General features: G+C 42.5%; 1 protein-coding gene across 6 annotated transcripts in view; it reads right to left on the bottom strand.

The window, feature by feature from the left end:
• Positions 1-20,996, bottom strand: part of LOC119458325 (echinoderm microtubule-associated protein-like 2) — a 153,201-nt gene that overhangs the window by 35,972 nt on the left and 96,233 nt on the right. For 2 of the 6 annotated variants that reach the window (XM_049671087.1, XM_049671089.1), the window contains exons 7-14: positions 18,307-18,332; positions 15,921-16,050; positions 14,916-15,065; positions 14,167-14,239; positions 7,678-7,695; positions 3,849-3,950; positions 2,168-2,272; positions 1,063-1,197 (exon numbers count right to left, since the gene is read on the bottom strand). In XM_049671087.1, the coding sequence (XP_049527044.1) occupies positions 1,063-1,197; positions 2,168-2,272; positions 3,849-3,950; positions 7,678-7,695; positions 14,167-14,239; positions 14,916-15,065; positions 15,921-16,050; positions 18,307-18,332 (739 nt within the window). Of the gene's footprint in view, positions 1-1,062; positions 1,198-2,167; positions 2,273-3,848; positions 4,002-7,677; positions 7,696-10,141; positions 10,184-14,166; positions 14,240-14,915; positions 15,066-15,920; positions 16,051-18,306; positions 18,333-20,996 lie in introns of all 6 variants that reach the window. The other 4 variants (XM_049671088.1, XM_049671090.1, XM_037720157.2 and 1 more) reach the window with 3 other exon arrangements.

The raw sequence follows: 20,996 nt of genomic DNA, 5'->3' as shown, positions 1-20,996 counted from the left end.
GCTACTGTTGTTGTATGGTAACTGTGCCGTGACCTTATTATAAAGTTATAAACTTCTAACATTTACTTTGCAGCCGGTAGCTTTGGAGGAGGCAAGCGGCATGAGAACAAGATGAGAAAAACAGATGCATGCGTCAGTGAGTGCATGTGTATGCTTTCTTTACTTTGTATAAGTGATATACAGATCTAATCGGTCAGTGTACCAGTGTACCTACTGAAGTAATAAGCAACAACTGAACTTACATAATGTATGTACAATATAGTTTACCAGTATATCTGACGCGCCTCACTATCATACATAACGAGGGCCACTCAGCCTACTTAAACGGCCACATGAACTGTTTTTGCTCCCAGTAGCCTTATTTTACTCACTGATGCTCCTTTTTGTAAAGGCGTACATTTCCCAAACTATTCTGGTTGAGCCCAATGCCTTTAGCTGACAAATGCAACAACAACAACAAAAAAATTGTTTCGCATAAATTAGAAGCTTTGTTTGTTTTAGAATAAACAAATCATGTGCTTGCTCTTGCTTGGTTATCCTGAGTTAGACCAGTCAGTGTACTTAACTCCGCAAGATGCCCTTGGTTCTAGATGAATAAAATCCTCACAATTCACTCATAAAAAAAAAAAAAAAGATGAGAGCGAGGAATGCTCAATAGTTAATTTTGAGGCCACCTGGTAACTTGCACATGCTCTCGAATTGCATTTATTTATTTTTTTGTTATACTGCATGTAAATCCATTTTCTTTTGTTCGTGCAATATATGTGCTGTAACTGCACACAATATCGTCTACCCAAGCGAACAATTCCATACTACAATAATGGCTTAAACTATTCCTACAATTAGCTTTTCTGCAAACAGGCCAAAGGGGCAGTCTGGTACTCTCTGTATGCATGCTTCCAACAAGTGTTCAATTGAAGAACCAAAATACTGGGCCCAGCCCCCATAATCCCGAAACAGTACGCATGCAGCTGACAGCATGTGAGCACCCACACAACAGCCCAGATCCACGAAAAGGCACTGCCAGATCATGATAGCACCACCTGCAATGATCACAATTACCTCAAAGAGGCCAAGCTTTTTGGCGAGTGTTCCCCCCTCCATATCCCAGAAGTGGATGTGGCCCTTTCCAAGTGTCACCAGGGTGTGCCGGTCCATCGGGTGGAACTCCACAGCCAGAACAGCATCCGAGGCACTCTGTCGAGAAGCGAAAAAAGATTTTCAAGGATCACTGTCCAATCCCTACACGGTCATTGTATTTTTGAAAGGTTGATTAGAGAAGTCAAGCTGCGCAATGCTGATTACCTTGATTGTATCCACATTAACACTGAACATTCTTGGAATTGAATATTCAATTGTTTGTTCATTTATCGCTTTGTTCAACCATCTATCGTTAAAAGCAAAGTGAATGTTAGCAGCCATGATGCTGATTGATTTTTCATTGTTACTACGAATGTAGAGAGAGATGGGGCACATTCATTCATTCTCCAAGGCCCACAGAAACTATTACTAAGCAAAATCGTAAATACGTATAATCACAAGCAGAAAATTAACAACTGATTACAATATGAAGCATGTCAAGCCTTCTTTCACAAAAATATTGTGAGAATTGAAACAAGGCAACATTCAGAGCAGGACAGCACAGGTCTGAAAAGCATGATTATCTTCAGTCAGCAGGGTGAACAGTTAAACCTGATCTAAACTTGCTATCAGGAATGGAAATAGTAAATCACGAAGGAGAGTCCACTTGTTAAACCTTTATGACAAAAAGAAATGCGAAATTATGATGATAGATAATATTCTTCCAAAGTGATGTGTGTACATAATACATCGATAAACATCATACCTTTCCGTAATCCAAAATTTTAGAAAATGTACTTCAGGAATTTGTGCATAAAACATACTATGATCTTAAAGCTCTATATACTCAGTAGTTTGCCAATCAATACACTTGAAGCTTCAAGTGCACAAGCACTTCAGCCATAGACACAAATCATGTGCTCACACTTCAAGCTTATTAAGTGCCAATGCCATTAAGAAAATCTAAATTAGAGACCCTTAGAGAAAACTGTATTGGGGAGGGAGTCTAAGAACTGAGGTCAGCAAAAGTGGCCACAGCAATTACACAGCCAAAGCATGAGGAGTGTAGTCGGGAAGTTGCCCACACCTTTGTCTCCGTAATCTTGACCCCTTTCTCCCCTCGTTGCCAGTCCCAGAGGGAGATGGTGTGTTCGCTCGAGTCGTCCACTGCACACAGGATGGAGCCACCGTCCTGCAGAGAGCAGAGAGCCAACTAAAGCCACGCAGCACACCTTAGGTCACTGAGAGATGGTATGAGGCAACTGCAGATGCACTGATGGATGGGTGACAGAATGTGACATTCTCACAGAGCCTTAGCAGGTTCTGAACCATGACCTTGTTGGTATGACATGGAGTGTGGTGCTCAGCACCAAAAGAAAAAAAATAATCTTGGAATGAGGACATAGAAAGAAGATGCTTAGATGTTTGTCTTGTTTTTATGCCATCGTCTAAAGGTTACTGTGCTAAATAGCAGTTTCTGTGAAGAGTCTCTATGGAGTAACGAAGCTGGTGTACATGTGAAGGTACAGTGTTCCTTAAGAGCTGTGGGCCTTAGTAATATGAAAAAGAAGAGTCCCAATGTTAACGTTGGGAAAGTGAAAACAGGCTCTCATTGTAACCATTTGCAAACACAATGCATAATCTTCAGTGGTGCCTTGATGCATCAGTGACCATCGAGAAAGCACAAGAAAGTAATTTTTGATTGCCAGGAAAGGTCACTCAATAACGGTACTCACTACAAAAATTATAAATAACGTCAAGCCTGCCCAGCTTGAATAAATACAAGATTGTGGTGCCAGTTGCACGTCACTTAGCCAAAAGCATTGTGTCTACGAAGGTTACAGAAGACAATTGTACTCAATCCACTCAATATCAATGAGTGCAGCTGCAATAAGTTGAGCTGACAAGCAAGATAATGCCTAAGCATACTTTCTAGACTATACAATGCTGGTTTTAAAGTGCAGCATTTTGAAACTGCGGTTCTCAGTGTAGTCACAGCTAGTGAACAGCTAAGCATAATGACCTGGTTTACAATTTCCAAGCTGGATTTCTCGCAAGGCAGCTTGTCAAGACTATGAAAGCACAGCAGATTTTTAAATAAGCCTCATTCAGTATGCTTTGACAGGCAGGAGGTATTGGAGAACAGCCTTTGCCAAACGTTTTGAGGACCCCCCAGTGAGCAACAAAAACTATTGCTGAACCCTGTCACGAGAACTCTGTAGTGCCCTCCTAGTGCTCTCAACCTTCAGAGCTCTCAAGTGCCAAAGGTTCCGGTCCTACAGTATGTGACCAGGCAACAGGTCTGGTAATAAGCACACTATAGTGGTTTCACAACTTTTGACAAAAACTGTACCTCCCACAAGAACATCACATGAGCGTTACAGTACACACATTTCATGCCTATTCTTTGTTCAAACATTGAGCACCGTCACCATTAGTCATACAAATACAATGCAAAGAGGCAAAGATAACATGTCCAAATGCAAATCTGGGTTAGCTGGGTGATATTGACGATAGAAAAAGCACTGCAGACAGATGAAGAAGATCCTCACGTCCACTTGTTTGTAATGCTTCTTTTTGTAAAACACAACACTGATGCTGCTCTTCACTCCCAACAAACTTATTCTGTCTTTCACTTCAAGTACAGCAGGTTAAAGGAGGATGGCATGACGATCAAGGCGAAGATGTAGAGAACAAAATGAAGACAGATAAAAAGGATGCATGATTGAGTCCATTACGAGACCCAGGCTGTGAAACGAAGTACTCACCATCTTGGAGAATGCAATGCAGCTGACTGCTCGTTCAAAGTCACCAACTCCAATGACGTGCAAGGTGTTGAGGCTGACGGAGTCCCATATCCTGACATGGGGCTGGAACAAGGAGCACGCACAGGGACCGCACGTAGAGTGCGCACCAATGTGCTGTCATTAGAAATGATATAGCGTGGAATCTTGAAAGTCATAGCAAAAGTGAAGAACGCCAACAGCCACGAGAGGATGCTCAAGCCTGGCTTTAAGCAAAGCTGTACTAAACTTTCCTTCACTTTTTTTTTTTGCCACGGCATTAGCTCAAATGCAACACTGACTCTCTAGAAGTGCAACGCATGAAAGTACAAAAAGACAATGGGCTTGTCAATGTGACATTTTGTTCAACTTCAGACTAAAAAATAGATTCTGAATGATGAGAAATTTTTTATTAAGTTTAGTGGTACTCAAGGACACCGCAATCAGTTGTGAAACTGTAAGGGTACTAAATTTACTTTTTAGGCTAGCTCACTTTTTCACACACATGTAATTGAGGGAACCCCTTAACATTATGAGGATCTGTCAACACCTTTCCTGCACAAATATTAGTTTTCCAAGTCACTACTACATGCTATGGCATCAAATATATGACGTTTCTTTGAAGGCAACGTGTCTATAATTCCACAAGTCCTGCCTGTAATATAAACAAAAGCTTCCTTTTTCTTTTAAGTCTCGATGCCAAAAACTGGCGTCAGAAGTTTACGGGGCACAAGTTCTGGCAAAAAAGTGAAATTCTCATACGGTCTGTACCCACAGCCAGTAAAACAGTACAAAAGAATATTGGCTGCACATACCAGTGTGCATTGCAAATCTATATCCCGGCTGTCACGCTAATACCGCAGAAACATTTAGCCTTTTCACAAGTTCTGTGTCCCGTAGCCTTCTGACACCGATGGTTACGCAACTGAAATCGCAGTACTTGAACATCCTCTCCAAGCACAATGGGAAACACAGTTTGCTGTGCAGCAACGGATGCAAAGCCACTGCAGCAAAAAGCAGCAGGCAGGACACAAATGTGCTCACAGACAAGGCACACTACTCCAGGGCAGAGGTCTCGAACTCTTATTGGGATGCAAGCTACAAGTGAGAAAGTCAAAACCTGCTGAAGCTGCAGCATTGGAGCAGCGACTCAAAAGAAGGCATCAGAGGGGACTCTCGAGAAGAGAGCACCTCTGTCTTATAGTAAGGGAGTTTTTTACTTCCTCAGAGTGCATGATTGCTAGGGTTAACTTAAGAGAGCACTCATAAAATGTGTACTACTATATGAAAGTGCACAAGCATGTGAAGTTGATCTAGACGATTCAAGGCCAACAACCTAACAACGGTGTAGACGGCAGCACAACAGCACTAATTAAGGCAGACGACACGGGCACTATTCTCATCACTACTGCTCCTAAATTATGTAAAAGAAACGATGAGAGCTCAAGTTCTCTTACTTCACCCTTGTTCCACATGTAATATAATTCTCAACAACGGCTCAAGAATCCTGCAAATGACTCAACAATCACGATTTTTGCACTCGGCAGAATGTGAGTATCTAGGAGCCAGCAATGATCAGGCAAAAGAAATAAAGTAAAACATAAATTAAAATTTAAAAAAAGCTCAAATACGTTAAAACTCTCATGGCAGTTCAGTGAATCAGAACAGCATATGCAACAAACTGAAAGCTGTCGAGTGTGAGCAACAAAAATGGCTAAATATAAAAAATTGCTAAGCGTTGAGGAGGGCTTAGTGCTCCAGTGTAGTTCGAGATGTTGAGAGACGGTGAAGATAGTAGAAAAGACTGCCCAAATAACATGTTTGAGACCACTGCCCTGGTGGCCAGCCTACAAGCTGCCACATGCCACGTGACACAGGATGGTTCTACAACTATGCCTCAGGCAGGGAAGCCAGCAACAGAAAAGAACCAACTGTCATTAATGCTGCATATACTGATGCCGAGTAGGGCCAGTGAAAAATAAAGCTACCTGTTCCACACATTGTTCAGACTGAACTGAGCTGAACAAGTGGTGCCCACAGAAAGGATAAAAACGGTCCAGATGACTTACTATCATCCCAGTTATAAATCACTTTACCATCATTTGTTAACCAGGTCTTCATTTCAACCACTCACTCAAGAAAAAGAATATACTGATGAGAAAAATTGGTTTAAAAAATTGGCAGCTGTGAATGACAGACTAGACTGAATATTTCAAAATAAAATTTATATTTCATCCCACAAGACTGTAACTGCCAGAACTTCACAAGTGAAAGTCTCTGGCCAAGTATTAAAAAAATCAAGGAATAATTAAACTGTAAAATAAAATCAATTCTACGTAGAAAAATTTTGGACGAATCATCAGCTAGAATGAATTTATGAATGAAGTTCAGGTAAAGCGGTCCTGGCTTCATTCAATGAGGGTGACATAGACTTGACAAGGCCATCTGAGACTTGAATCACGGTCAGTGCAAACAGCTAACTAACCATTCTCACGGCTAACACCAGATTGCTGACTTAAACAACTTAAACAACTGCATTCTCCTAACTGGCCCAAAGCCCTTTCAGTTTACACTCAAGTGGACTGTACCACTTGAGCACCACAAGATCGTTGCCACCTATTGTTCACTGCATAAACAATATGTAGTACGGTCAATGCGAGACAGTATCGACTGTTTCAATGTCGGATGCTATGCAGCACAATGTAGTCAGCCATAAAGCACACAGAAAAGTCTACTACAGGCAAACAGCACAGCCGAAAGACAAAAAGCACGCCATTACATCACACACACACAGACAGACACACACACACACACACACATCTATGCAAGTTCAGGCAAATACCAGGTGTGCACAAGAACCATGCCACCCCCCCCCCCTCCCTTATAACAAAGTGGCATCTATACATGTACAAGACGTGATAGCTGGTTGTACCCTGTTGCCATGTGAAGTGGTTTTGTTCAGAAAGTGAAATAATGAAATTTGACCTGTCAGTGCTTCTCCAGTGATGATGCTAGACATAATGCATAAAAATGAACTTGAGGTCGGACCGTGGTTCCTAGCTGTGTAGGAAGAAAGTGATTTGTCAGTGCCAATGTGATTACATAAAAAATTATATAGAGCCTTGCAAAAAATACTGGAACATGGGCTGCCTATCACACAGGAGCACTGACTCTATCGGCCAAAAAGTCTTGTGTTCGGCAAGAAACCATACGTTATGAAACACAGTCCCATCAACTGTGGTTCGGCTTTCTCCTACAAAACCAACATCCCTTGAGAAAGAAATGCAGTTGCTAGCAGAAGTTTATGGATATTGATAGAAGTAAACAATCAATGTACTTTTTTTTTTTACAGGCCAGCCATGCTACTTAGAAATAAAATGTATGCAGTGTGTAGTGGTGGTTCAACCCTAACAGCAGCCCTAACTCTTCAAATTCTGGGATGCACACTGAGACAAAGCAATGAATATTGGTGGTTTCACAGCTGCATAGTCCATAAATTTTTACAGCCTTGATTGCATCTGTTCCACAATGCCCTCCCCCATCTGCATAGCACGTGTGAGTGTAACATTCTTAAGAAGCATTAACAAAAAAAAAGATAGCCTAAGGACCATAACTTCATAATTCAGATATATAGTACTATGCAGGCAGGCTGATAAGATGCCAGATCAGATAAAAGAACTCGACAACCAGACATGCTCCACCTCATGCACTCAACTACGCCTTGCAATATATAAGTGCGCAGGCTATGGCAGTAAAGAAAAGGGTGATGCAGGGGACAAATAAGTGTGCACCAGAGAAAATGACTTTTAATTACCCGGCTGATGACACGTGGCTATAGAAGGGGGGGTTTTCGAGGCAGAGAAAAAGAGAGAGAGAGAAAAAAAAAAGAATACGTCTTAGCTGCATTGCACAAAAGTCTGTCTGAAATTTATTTGTAGCTCACATTTGCTGCACCATACTTTGAACTGGCTTACAGATTGGCAGTTATGTTCACCAACATGTGCCTCTGTGTAGTAGTAGTCATCAGTTAATGCAACAGCATAACTTCACATATGTTTGCATGGCACAAGTGGCTGCAACCATTTAGCGCGCAATCACGCAGTCATAGCTGCAATCATCTAGCAAAAAATAATTAAATGCATTCCTTTATCTCTATCTCCACAGGCACATGTGCTTCAGTTTTTAAACTTTAGATCGCATTAGAAGATCTGGAGTGTATCAAATAACAATTTGGTGCAGTGTAAATGGAAGTTGTAATGTGCATATGCTTTGTTGAAAGCCAAGAACAATTACAATTGACAAACAGCTGTTGAAAATGCTGTTCAGTTGCTTAGACTAGTTGCTACAAAGCTTCATGTAATAACATGAAGCTTATTCTGTGCAATTCATGGTAGCAAAGCACGACACAGTGGAATTTTCCATGTTGAGCACAATGTCACTCCGTAGAGACCTGAAAGTGATTGTACCAAGCAAGTGTGTGCTTTTCAAGCAAGAAACAGGTTCTTTCGAGCGCAACCAACATGTGTGAAATAGCAATGCCATTGGGTTTTGTGATGCATGTGATGTGTGCTCGGGTGTACGTAAAATGCCTACACCCAATCTAGTGTTCACTGGGGACCTCTTTTACTACACTATGACAATCCGCATCTCCTTCTCAGAAAATTTTTTATGTCTGCGTCTCTCATAATTGTATGGCACACCGAAGACAAGTTGGTTTGCATTCAAAGCAAACTGAAATGGGAGCAGTATAGATCGATTTTGCACTGCATTTTATTGTTGCAACACTACATCTAGAAATGCTTGATTAGGAGATTAGGAAAAAAAAGCTGGAAGCTTTTCTCATATTTTTTTTTTTTTGTGGAGTCTCAGCTGTTCATTGCCTTTGGTTGAGCTTGATGAAGGCTCTCAAGTATGTGCTTCTGTGGTTAGGCGTGAAATTTGAATCTAACAAGTCGCTTCACAGATGCCTCCTGTTGCCCCAATGCACAATGTGATTTGTTTACAAGATAAAACCAAAAACTGCAACTCAGATAGGCAATCTGCACAGTGGCACCTGCTCAGTTGCTTGTGTCCCAGTTTCCAAGTATGACGAGACGTTAACCCTTTTCTACTTACGTCACATAAAGCTATAAAACAGACTTAACCCTTTTTTGGGTCCTTTATTAATAAGGAGTCAAACACTATGCAATTGTAAGAATTAATTAAAACACTGCTTGTAACTCATGACAGATATGCAGGAGAACGAACTACATGTGATGGCCATTAAAAGCTAAAGTGCTGAAGCGTTGTGCATGTTCTGTGCCGTGATGTGCAGGAGGTTTTGCAATGCTAGCAGTATGGAGATACGAAAAGTGAACAATGTCACTACAGCACAATACTTGAAGACTATCCGATACTGAAGATATTGCTGCAAGACTGACAAAACCTTGTGTCAGACAAAGTTGAAGAAGAGGAAGTTGAAGTCCTTCTGCACCACCTCAGCTACTGTAATGCCTGTGCTCTTTGTTTTCCCCTTTGTAGATATAAGCAAATACACATTTTTGTGCAACAATATTTTTCTTGTCCTCTCATTGCCTTCAAGTAAAAAAATATCACTGTGTGCAGAAAACATTCACAAATGAAAAAATAAACTAACAATAATGTTTCTGAACCATTCATTAGTAAACATGTGTCGTTGACTTTACAAATATTCCAATATGCACATCTCAGAGACTACTGAAAAAAAAGAAACAGGAAACATTTTATTCTTTAAAAAAATGTCTTTGAAAAACTGGTACATCTACAGCTACTGTGTCACAAGGCAAAATGTTTACAAGGTTATCCTGCGAGGGTTGCCGAAGAAAAAGAGTGTTTCTTGCTGTTGTGCCCACCATGACATGTGCATGGCTCAATAGACATGCTGTCAGTAGTCTTGTGTGGCCTGCCAAAGGCTCTAACGCAGTTGCCCAGGAGTGCCACTGCGAACAGTGGTTTCGACTGCGTCTCGGCCTACGAGCGTAAGTCATGCAGCAGAACTCGGACACCCGGAGTGCAGTAACAACAGAAGCGTGGTGCGTACAACAAGGTAACGTGACCGGCTCCCGCAAGAAATAAAATAAAATCCCAACAAGAATGCATGTGACAGTGGCAGCAGCAGCAGCAGTGACGTGACGTGACGTGATGTGACGCAACGACGGTGCACAGAGGCTGCACATGTGACGAGTCACAAACAAAGGGGGGAAAAAATGCGAGATGAGGGAATTGCTTTTTGCAAAAAGCCAGTGCCCCTGATAACTCACCATAAAACCCTCTTCCTCCAGCCTTATCTCTGTGCGCCGGTTCTGTGCTCGAAATTGGGGACAAGCTTTGTCACTTTGCAGCATGTCATTCTAAAACTATCGGTCAATGTACGAAGTTCGTTCGCAGACTCCGTGGATGCTCATGAGCCCAAGGTCGCAATAAAGTTTTGTCATCGCAATTAAGTTTTGTCATGTTGCAAGCTAACGACAATGTGAATGTGAAAAAGGGAGTGAATAAACCAAAATAGAGAGACTACGACTGAACCATTGTAAAGTGTCATGACAGTTTAATCACAGTTCCCAACAGTAAATGTGAGAAGAAAAAAATTGCTGTAACTGCATGTTTCTAAAGCAATTTCACTGCGACTGTATATAAACGAAGTATATAATGACACTTTGCTGTATCCTCATCCTTTAAGAGCACACCACACCATACTATGTGCTTGACAGTAATAGCAGTGTATAGCATGCGATAGACATGACATAATACAGTGGAATCTCGATGATACGAATCTCACGGGGTCACGAAAAATATTCGTATTAGCCGAAATTCTAATCATCGAAACACAATTAAAACTAGCTAAATTATGGGGGGACGCGGGGATCAGATCGCGAAAATCGCGAGAAAAATTGATTTTTGAAAGCGATGCATTTCGGTATCTGCAACGACTAATCTACGCTGTACCAAAATGATTTGGCTGAAAACGCACTAAAGGTGGCCAAAAAAAATTAATTCGTCAGTGCGCAGGGCGAGAAAACAGCTTTAAATCGCGCAAAATCACTGCAGTTCACGGAGACATATCTCCTCCCACCGAGCGCCACCATCTTGGTATCGTTCGAAAGCTCAAAGTTTTGCCGTTCTGCTTCTCAATTCGTCCGTAGTCGCCATCTTGTAACAAACGCACAAACACAAAAGAATCGCGGGTCTGCGATAGGTAGTCACACGGGCCCACCGATGAAAGCGGGCCTCCGATTGGCTGCCGTGCTGAAAGGCGTATCTCCATTGTTTGCTGCTCTGGCAAGGGGCAAGATGGCAACTGCAGTTGTCTGCTTCGTAAACCACGCTGGCGTCTTCACTTGACACACAGAATTCGAATTACTGAGAACTCCCAGGTTAGTGATGGAGCGACGATGGCGAATAAACTTTGGACGAAGCACGCCTTCGGAATACGGAAGTGCAAGCCTCCTACGGCAAGAAAAATATGGCTATTAGCGGAAGAAGTGGAGGAGCACCCGACTGAACGTGCCGTGCTACCTTGCCTCGTGGATTACGTGCCGCGCAATCTTGCACCGTGTGACTCCAGCAGCAAAACCGACAATCGCCCTGTGCCATCGGCGCCGATAACGCAGTCGACGGAAGACGTGCCAACGGAGGCTCCCGCGCCTCGGCGTATGGCCGAGATCGTATCTCGGTAGACATAGCTCACTGCAACTAGGCAAAATGGCGCAAACACAAAGAACGTGGCCCGAAGCACAGCAGCCACTCCGTCCGATGGGCAGCCTAAAAGGAGGAAAAGCACAAAAGCAACAAAAGTGCCACTGCTTCAAACTCTTTGCGCCCAGTCGCGGCATCCGCGCTGTCCGGCGCCGCATCCACGCGTCCGCACCAAAAGAGAACGGGAGAAAGAGCATTACTGCGCGCTGTTCTCTTTCGCGGCCGTCGGTGGGGCAACGTTTGTTCGTATCAACCGACGCGGGTCAAAAATCTATTCGTAACAACCGTTCTCTAGCACGTTGCAAAGTAATGGGGCTCGGCCGGGACCACGGAAAAATTTGTATCATCCGGAAATTCGTATTAGCCGTGATCGAACCATCGAGATTCCACTGCAGCAGTGCATTAGTCACTAGGAAGTATGTAATGGCAGCATTTCCATGGCAATTTAGCAGTAAAAACGCTTGAAGAACAAGAAGGAGCAAGACTCTTTTAATTTACAGCTTGCATGTGCCTTTGTAAAGGAGTGCTTGGGGCCTCCAATATCATTTTTTATACAGGTCACTTGGTCGTAAAGGTCACATCCCGCACACCTCACAATAGAACTGTTATACAGTAGAATCGGTATACAGGTAATTTTTGTTGTAGAAGCATCCGCCTGTCGTTCTTTCAAAAGTAGAATGAATGGGGTACTGTTTTCTTTTTTTTAATCACATTTAAAACTTATCCACAAAAACTGTCCAATCTGTTCTAATAGTTGTAAACAGCTCCCATAAGTGTTCAAGGGTAGCAAAGATGAAAGTCTGTTATTTCGGAAAACATTTAACATTCTCAGAAGTTTAGTGTTTCCAATATGTCTCAAAACTGTAAGCAGCTCACATAACTGTTCAGTAGCAACAATAATGGAGCTCTCCTATCTATGGCTTAATTCAAAATCTACGCACAACCTGGTGTAAAAGGTAAACTTCAAGTGCAGATCTCATTTTGTAGTGGAAATACCCTACTTGGCTTTCACTCATCCAAGTGCAGCATGCTTTGATAAGCGCACATCTGCGTGCACAAAACTTCCCAAATTTTTCCAAACCATCAACCAGACTGTCAATATAGCCACCACCGAGTTGTAGTGTTTCCTTAGCAGGCATCAAGTTCACCAAATAAAGAGCTCAAGTTTCTTCACTAAGTTATAATGGCACACTTGAAAAAAAATATCAGGACACTCCGATTTTTTGCGTGTCCATAATTTTTCAATTGCGCTGCTTATAACTAAGTCATGAATTACCAACTAACCCACGAGCACCTTAATAAGCAAATTTCTTCAGTTCATCATTTCTTGTCTGCCTACTTGCATCCATTATGACTGCATAACAATGTCTCTTAACTACCTACTGGACGCCCTATGTACACTTTGTGCCACATTTCGTAGGTGCAAGCAGAAGCCTGGATGATGTGTGAGGGTTATTGCGTGCACATGGCAACAATGTCTTTCAGCGGTCTGCCACTGGAATAATCCAGCAGCCCCGACCGCAGGTGCAAGAAGAGTGAACATGCCATGTGATCGCTTACAGTGCAATCTCCTCCGCATTGGAGGAAAACAGTGAAGCAGCCACTTAGCACGGGAGGCAATGACTCCTCTACAACAAAACTATTTTCCTGTGCGCTCCACCTTCAATGAGGGAGCACTTGGGACTGCCCTTGGTTTCTCTGAGTGCGTTAAACCTGTTCTTGCAAAGCTCAGTAAGATCACACATCCTATTCTCAGTCAATTTGCTAAAGCTATCGTTCTCATCTTGTTGCACCATTTTTATTTTCGATTTTTGTTTGTTCTGTGTGTCATGCATGACAATGAGGTTGGTGTGTAGTCAGTGTAATAAGCTGCAAGAAGATGTGTAAGAGAATCATATGTTCTCTTCTGACCATTCAGCAACACAATGTCAAAGCCCCTACCTGTCTGATGTGTTGACAACATGTCATTTTAAGTGACCTTGAAATTTGAAGTTTCCTTACACCACTTTTTTCAATTCAGTAACATGTAACTGGTGTTCATGTGAAATTTCACATTTCAGCTGTTTATTAGGACAGGTGCCTTAGAGAATTAAAAGAATGAGCCGGCAGCTCCTCATGTGAAATCTGATCTAATTAAGGAATTAATTAATTTCAGGGTTTTATGTGCCAAAATCACTCAATTTGATCTGTAGATGGTGTTGGAATATTAGTTGTTGCAATACCAGTTAAATGCTTTTATGATTGTTCATCGTGATTATATGTTCAATCGCTCTGAGATAGCAGCACGACATGTTGTATAATAATTTAGTTGCAAATATTTTTTGTATCCACCGTTCCGAAGTACTATTTAAAGTGCTGTGAATTTGTCAAGCTGTCTAGACAGCTTTTTCTCGCAGACCCCTGTGTCTGCACTTCTGTCAGAATTTGATTTGATGTTTCCCTCTAAGTGCAAGTGTACCCTGAATGTGTGGCACCAGTACAGAAAAATTAGACTGTAAACGTGTGCAATGCGAACATGTTCAATAAAACAAGCCAAAAAAATCGATCTACAGAGCTAGGAATCAAAGAAACAAAACTGCGGAAGACATACCTTTCTCTCTCGTCTGTCTATACTTGCTACCTGACCTGTTGCGATCAGGAGCTTGTTTGGATGAACTGCAAGGCTGGAAAATAGAAGACAAAGATAAGCACACATACCACTCGTCAATTAGTTGCATGCTGAAAATGCAGACACCCTTCTGGCCTACGTGTACACGACTACAAAGGAACTGAACTAGATAAACCACTGCACATTCAAAGGAACAAGGTGCTTGTCGTGAAATTCATATATATCATCTGATCTGCAGATATGCACTTGCCGAGTTATAGTCACAGTTTTGCACTTTGCATATCTGCAGAGTGTAAGTCTGCGAGTGTAACTCTGCATCTCTGCAAGGGCATATGTCTTGCTGACTGCAAGAAAACCCAACGCAGTGTCCCGGTGTCTAAGGCATTCCGTTGCAGAGCGCGAGTTCAGGGGTGCGGTTCCCAGCCAATGCGGCTGCTGCATTCTGATGCAAGCGCAATGCTAAAGTGCTCATGCACATAGATTTTGACGCTCGATGAACAACCAAACGGGGCCAAAATTATTCCAGAGCCTTCCACTGAGTTGTGCTTCATCCTCCCGCCAGCAAAGCCGGTGTTTGCTGGCTTTCTTGCATGACTTGGCTCGGTTACGTGACTAAACATCAAGCCCCTCGGTTCCCGCTGATTCTCCTACTTGTCACTGGCAGGAAGCCCCGTATGCCAAGCGACCAATCAGACCCAGCACTCTGCGTAAGCCTTCCAACATGTGCTCACCACTTGATGTCGTCCGTGTGTCCCAGGTAGTGCCGCTGAATCTGCTCCTCCACATTGTAGAGGACCACCACGGCTGCTATGAAGTAGACCATCTCGCCCGTGGGCAAGAGGAACAGGTTGGCCCGACAGTCGCGGCCCCGGTACCCGTAGCTGGTCTCGAGTCAAGGAGACAAGGAGTGCGGGCAATGAAAGGGAAGCCAACATTCGGTGGACAGTACCAAGGCTGATTCTCGAGCTACCATTCTTTTTCCTTTCCTTCTCTAAATGAATGCTTGTCTTGCAAAACACTGGGTAACAAACACTTAAATTAAGCTGGACTTCTATACACACACACACACACACACAAAAGGTGCTTCACTATTTTCTGTAATTTGGGTATTGAGGTAAAAGTTCTAGGTTAAGATATTTTTTTTTTCTTCCATAGCTAATGCATCGACTTCATTGTACAGGACTGTCCGCTAAAATAATATAGCTATGCTATTGCATAGTTATGCCCACAGTGATTCAATATTCAAGAAGACTGAGCCTTAACTATGAAACCAGCATCCTGTAGCAATTACTTTTTGGCAACATTGGTTGCAAACCATCACAGCTCTTCAGACATTTTCGTTGGTGTAGGTGACGCGACACAATTCTGCTATCCACAGTTTTGCATCCAATGTGCCCGAGATGCATAAATCTAGCAATTAAGCTAGCTGGCGAGACTTGAGTCTGCCAAACTAGAAATGCCTCACATGGAGAACTCAACCTGCGGGACAATAAGCAAGAGGCAGTAACTGAATATCTCATGCTGTCAGTCAGCATCTGCAAATAGAGTTTATGTGGTCTTCATATCACTGCTACTTCTTCACCGTGATGGACCACGATCTTGACATATTCATGGACACTACAAGATGCAACATGGGGACGGGATGGGATGCAACGTCACAAGAGATCCAACCAAAAGCTACAGTGCTAGCGCACCAACTGGCATGCCTTGCTCGCACCAATCACGGTGAAGGATACACCCACTCCAGCTTGAGCCTCTGCGATGGCGCACTGTTCACCTTCATGAGACTGTAGTCGTGAAGTTGCTCGCTCGGAATGTGCATCACAATGGGGCGGCCACGCAGGTACATTCGCACAGTGCCATCCTCTGCATTGACACATTTTACAAGGTCGTGACGGTGCACACTTGTTTTCTTGCAAGACTGTAGTCACGTGTCCGCACAATGTCTCGGATGTTTCATGCAGTGGTCTGGAAACTGGCAACTTGAAAGATTCACAGTTAGCCGAAAACATGTGTTGAACCGTCACATATTTCTGCCGAATCATGCAAGTTTTGTGGTTAAAGGCTGTCCTAGGAACACACCTGCATTTCAGAATGACTAACTTCTTTAGAGCTGCATGAAATCTCAGAGACATGGCACACAGGCACGTGAACTTTGTTCTCAAGATGTCAGAGTGAATGCTATCATTTCATAAGCGGTTAACTATCATTGCGGGCTGAATCAAGTCCATAGCACGATAAAGCTCTCTCCCACAGCTCTTTAACTATTTCTCTACTGTGGGGGAATATGGCCATTTCTTGTAGGTTACATTAGGTTTTTTTCTGAAGAAACTATTGCACTCAAAATTTTATGCAATACATGAAAGCAAAGCAAAATGCACTTTTTAGGCAAACAACTCTTATTAACGGGATTTATGTCATAAAGAAATATAACTTTCCAAACACAAGATTCTGGAATAAAATTGAGCCAAGCTTGTAACGATAAACTTGAATATAAAAAGAAAAAATGCAAAAATTTTTTGGAAATATATACAAAACGTTTCGCTATCTAATAGCCATATCTGCAAAGAAATCAATATTTTAAATGGAAACTACTTGTGCTACAAAATTTATCTGGAAGCCCTACAGTTTGGCGTGCCACGCAGCAAAGCAGTTCCTCGGTGTGAAACATTGGGGAATGTTGCAAGTTTTGGAGTAAACTCCTTTTCTGCTTCTTGCAGTTACGGTATGTCTTCTTGTCAGCTCGCTAGCGCTGAATGCCTTCAAGTTGGCGGAGGAGCACAAATTAGCGGTGCATCCTCAAGTTCCGGGTTGATTTCAGTCCTCATCAATCTCAGAATCAGTCAGATGAAAAGGCAGCATCCTGCGACTCGCTGTTGCTTGAGCAGTAGATAAAAGCAGCCGCTGACACAGTGGAATCGTGAGATCTGCTATGTTCCGGAGGCAGTCGTTTTCACTTTCAACTCCAATGAATGCGTACATCATTGGAGCCCATTTAAAAATAACCGCCAAGTGGGGAGAAAACGAACTCTAAAGAAACGAAAGTTTACTGCTACTATTATACATCAGATGACGCAGTGTGTCCCTGAGTGGCACAGAAGGTCTCAAAAACGGCCTTTGAAACCATCGTTAGCGGGCTAACTATGCCCAATGGGCAAGGTAGGGAAAGCGTTAACCCTGTCCTTCATCTCCCACACTTGCCTGACACATGTGAATTTCCTAAGCTTTCTCATTACCTCCAATTCTCCACTGCCCCTCGAATGCATTTACCTACCCTTGTTATTTATGCTCTTATTCCAAAAGAACAACCTGCAGAGTGTGATATCACTAAGATGAGGCAGCGCTGCGATCAGGTTCAGTGTCAGCAACACAGGTGGCCATCCTCAGCGAGCAGCTTAGGAGTGCAAGCTCACATGCAGAATTAGGGCACTCACTGAACTATGACAGCTTATATGTTAATTTAAATGCTTTTCCATCAAGATTACCGTTCTAGTCAGTGTACAGCAAAGTAGTGGACAAATGCGCGCCCCTCTGTCTGCCTGCAAACAGCAATGTCCCACACTTCAGTGCCCTCTTTGTTCACAAATTCAAAGCTCATTTCAAAGTTCAAATTCGAAGTTCACATTCAATCTTGGATGATCCGACCAAGATTGAATCATCCTCAGATGCATGGCATATAGTAAAGAATCAATTGTTGTTCCTCAGTCGGGGGCAATGGTCAAGACAAGTCTGTTCTCTAAACCACACTGTTCCCCTTCTACTGTCTAACGTTACTCCCATCATTATACATATGCTTTTTATTGGCACTTGAGCTCCATGGTTCAGCGGGCAAAATGCACCGAGTATAGTGGATACTTTTCTCTCACGGGATATCAGCAAGTTGCTGTCCATCACTTGGGAAGAGTTGCCACATGCGCTTTAAAAAACATTGTTATTTTTTTTCTCTCATATTTCTCTTGCTGTGGCCTTCCCCACTGTGAGGTCGAGATAACTGCAGAGAAAGCTTTTCTAATAACAACAATGAACATAAGAGCTACCACAGATAACAATGTTGCATAATATGTTGGAAACCATCCACAGAAATAAAACTTAAAAATTTCAATGCAATAAACCATCAATTACCTGTATTGAGCTGGGCCTCTCTTGTGCTGGAAAACAAAGTTGCCAAAGAAAAAAAAACATGTTCATTACAAATACTCAGCAAGATCAAGGAATAAAATATGCACATAAGCGTCAATTAATGATGCATGAATACTACAATCAATGATTATGTACATGCTAAGGATAGCTACACCTGCTCAATCGAGTAACTCTCTGAGGTGCATCTTTAAACATTGCACAGATGATTACATAGATCAGCTCTGTTCGCTAGAAATTTCTTGCTTACCACTGCCATACAGGCAGACATGAAGTAGAAAAAAAATGTTGTAGGAAAACAAAATTAGCTCACAAAAGAAACTGTCCCAAGAAAACAGAGATGAAATGTCCAGTGTTAGACTGAAAAGGCCCAATAACCACAAAGGTAGGCCTGTGTTAACCCCCACAACACAAGAATAACAAAACTCTTAACACCAAACCAAACCTTGACCCCAACATGTTGCAACTGAAGCACTTTTAAATTTGCCAATGCGAAGTTGCGTTGTATGTTTTGCCTAATATGTGTGTGCAGTGAGCTCACAGGAAAGTTGGATCATCACACATGCATGATTGAGTTGTAAACTCGTTAGCTTTACCTGAAAAACAGGGCAATATTTTGCTAGTCTACCCAGCCCCTCAAGGCTAAAGGAGCAGTGTGGTCCACGTAAACCACAACATCACAGACAGCTAATATTCCAAACCCCTAGGTGAGTAAACTTAATTAACATCATCATAAACAATTAGGTGCTCAAGCAAAGAAGAAGAGTTAAGAGGGAGACATTTACACAATAAAGGTTTTGCTAGTAAGGGAAGTGTATCTTAGTAAAATTGTTTGTTGGTCGAGTTGGTTCTTGTTATAATGGCTAAGAAACTGAAGATGACATTAAAATGAGGATAAGAGAGAAGACCAAACGAGTGTTCCACTGAAGCACTTTTCAGGAATGAATTGTGCGCACAATGCAAAGAAAAGATAAAGAACAAGGACAATAAGAAACTTGGTAAAGGGGGTAAAAACAGCACATAAAACCATGACGACAGAAGAAAAGAGAGTGCCCACTATGAAGGGTTTCTTCTGTCGTCATGGCTTTATGTGCCGTTTCCACCCCCCTTAACCATGTTAAACTAACTAGCCCAGCGATGCACGCCTCTGCAATAAGAAACTAACAGAACTAACAGTGACTTAACTGTCGTAAAGACTAAAATGAAGACAAGGGTACAACAGAAAAATGGTACTGCACAAGTTTCTGCACACAACATATATAGTAGATATATTTTTGCTATTGTATTCCCACCACAACCAGCCTTAACTTGCAACTGATTGTGGACATGTGACGTTCTCATTCAGCCTCCTTGAGTGACAAAGCAATCTACCATCTCTGCGGTTAGGAACTCTGCAGTTCAGCTGTGTGGAATCTTCCATGCTTTGCTACCCTTTCACTGCGGTGTTTTCATTATTGCAGTGTTTCACTTTGGCATACACTGACAGGGAGCGATGAAATGTGATCAACACTCAGGTTTATTTCCGAGCAGGCCATCTCGCGAAGCTTGACATTCTAGCTACCGTCTTCACCATACCACATGCATCATCTTCATCTGTCAACCATTAGCTTCATTTGCAAAAAACAATAACTATGTTATTAGCCTGCACTTCCCTGTGTATCATCACACAACATAAACCAGTGCCAAACCACATAACACTGGGCAGTGCAACACTAGCACATAAAATGCAACACTAGCCCATAAAGTACCATCTTATGCATGGCTGGCACTTTGAGGAGGTGTACGAAGCTTTCAGCATTAAAAATGGAAGTTCTCAGTGTTTTTGAGTACGTGAAAGTTATGACACTGCTCAGTGCAGAAGTCGTAGTTGGTGCAGAAATTTGCTCAGTGCCAAATCTCTGAATGTACCTTAGTAATTCATTTTCACAAATTCTGCAGATGATGTTGTTAACATCAGTCCTGCCTTGTTTCAGATGTTCGAGTTCCTCAGCAGTGCTTGCGCAATATATTCTACATTACCAGGTTCATAAATCGCCGAGATGAATGTTGCTTCCTCCACGCTCTCCTGGAGTGTCTTCTTTCCTCCAGAGCCTCACAATAACAAGGGCACGCAGCTACGTTCGTGTATTCGCACAACTACATCAGTTGCAAACCAGTTGGGGGCAAAGTGAACTGGTGTAGTACAAGTCTACAGACTACCACCCCTACAACCACCACCAACTACTGCCACCACCATGCAGGACGGTCTTCTCATGCAAGACTCCCCGACAAAAGCCAGTCACGTCAAGGCCAGTGCGAGTCTTTCATCTAATTAAAGAGTGAGCGACTATCAAAATACAGTTGACGCTGCCTCTAAAACAGCCGTAAAAGATCTACCTCTCGCTTCCCAGGAATGTGCACATGACTCACAAGAAAAAAAAAGAAAGAGGGGATGCATGTGCAGTTCATCTTTCTGCCATGCATGGCGCATGTCTTGAGAGCCTCCATCAAGTGCAGATGCGTGCATGCAAATGCACATTCCTGACAGCATCAGTTTACAAAATGTGCAGTTAATTCTTAGCCTCCCCTGAATCCAAACAAAAGAAAATTTGCCAGAATATACGCCACTACTGTGCTAGACCACTGTAAGCTGGCCAATTACTTGTCAGTATTGCTACAACAACAGTACGTTTCCA

This window comes from Dermacentor silvarum, chromosome 7 (assembly GCF_013339745.2).
Source record: "Dermacentor silvarum isolate Dsil-2018 chromosome 7, BIME_Dsil_1.4, whole genome shotgun sequence".
Lineage (NCBI taxonomy): Eukaryota > Metazoa > Arthropoda > Arachnida > Ixodida > Ixodidae > Dermacentor > Dermacentor silvarum.
Note: the sequence above shows the minus strand (reverse complement) of the source record. Positions and strands in the feature narration are given on the sequence as shown.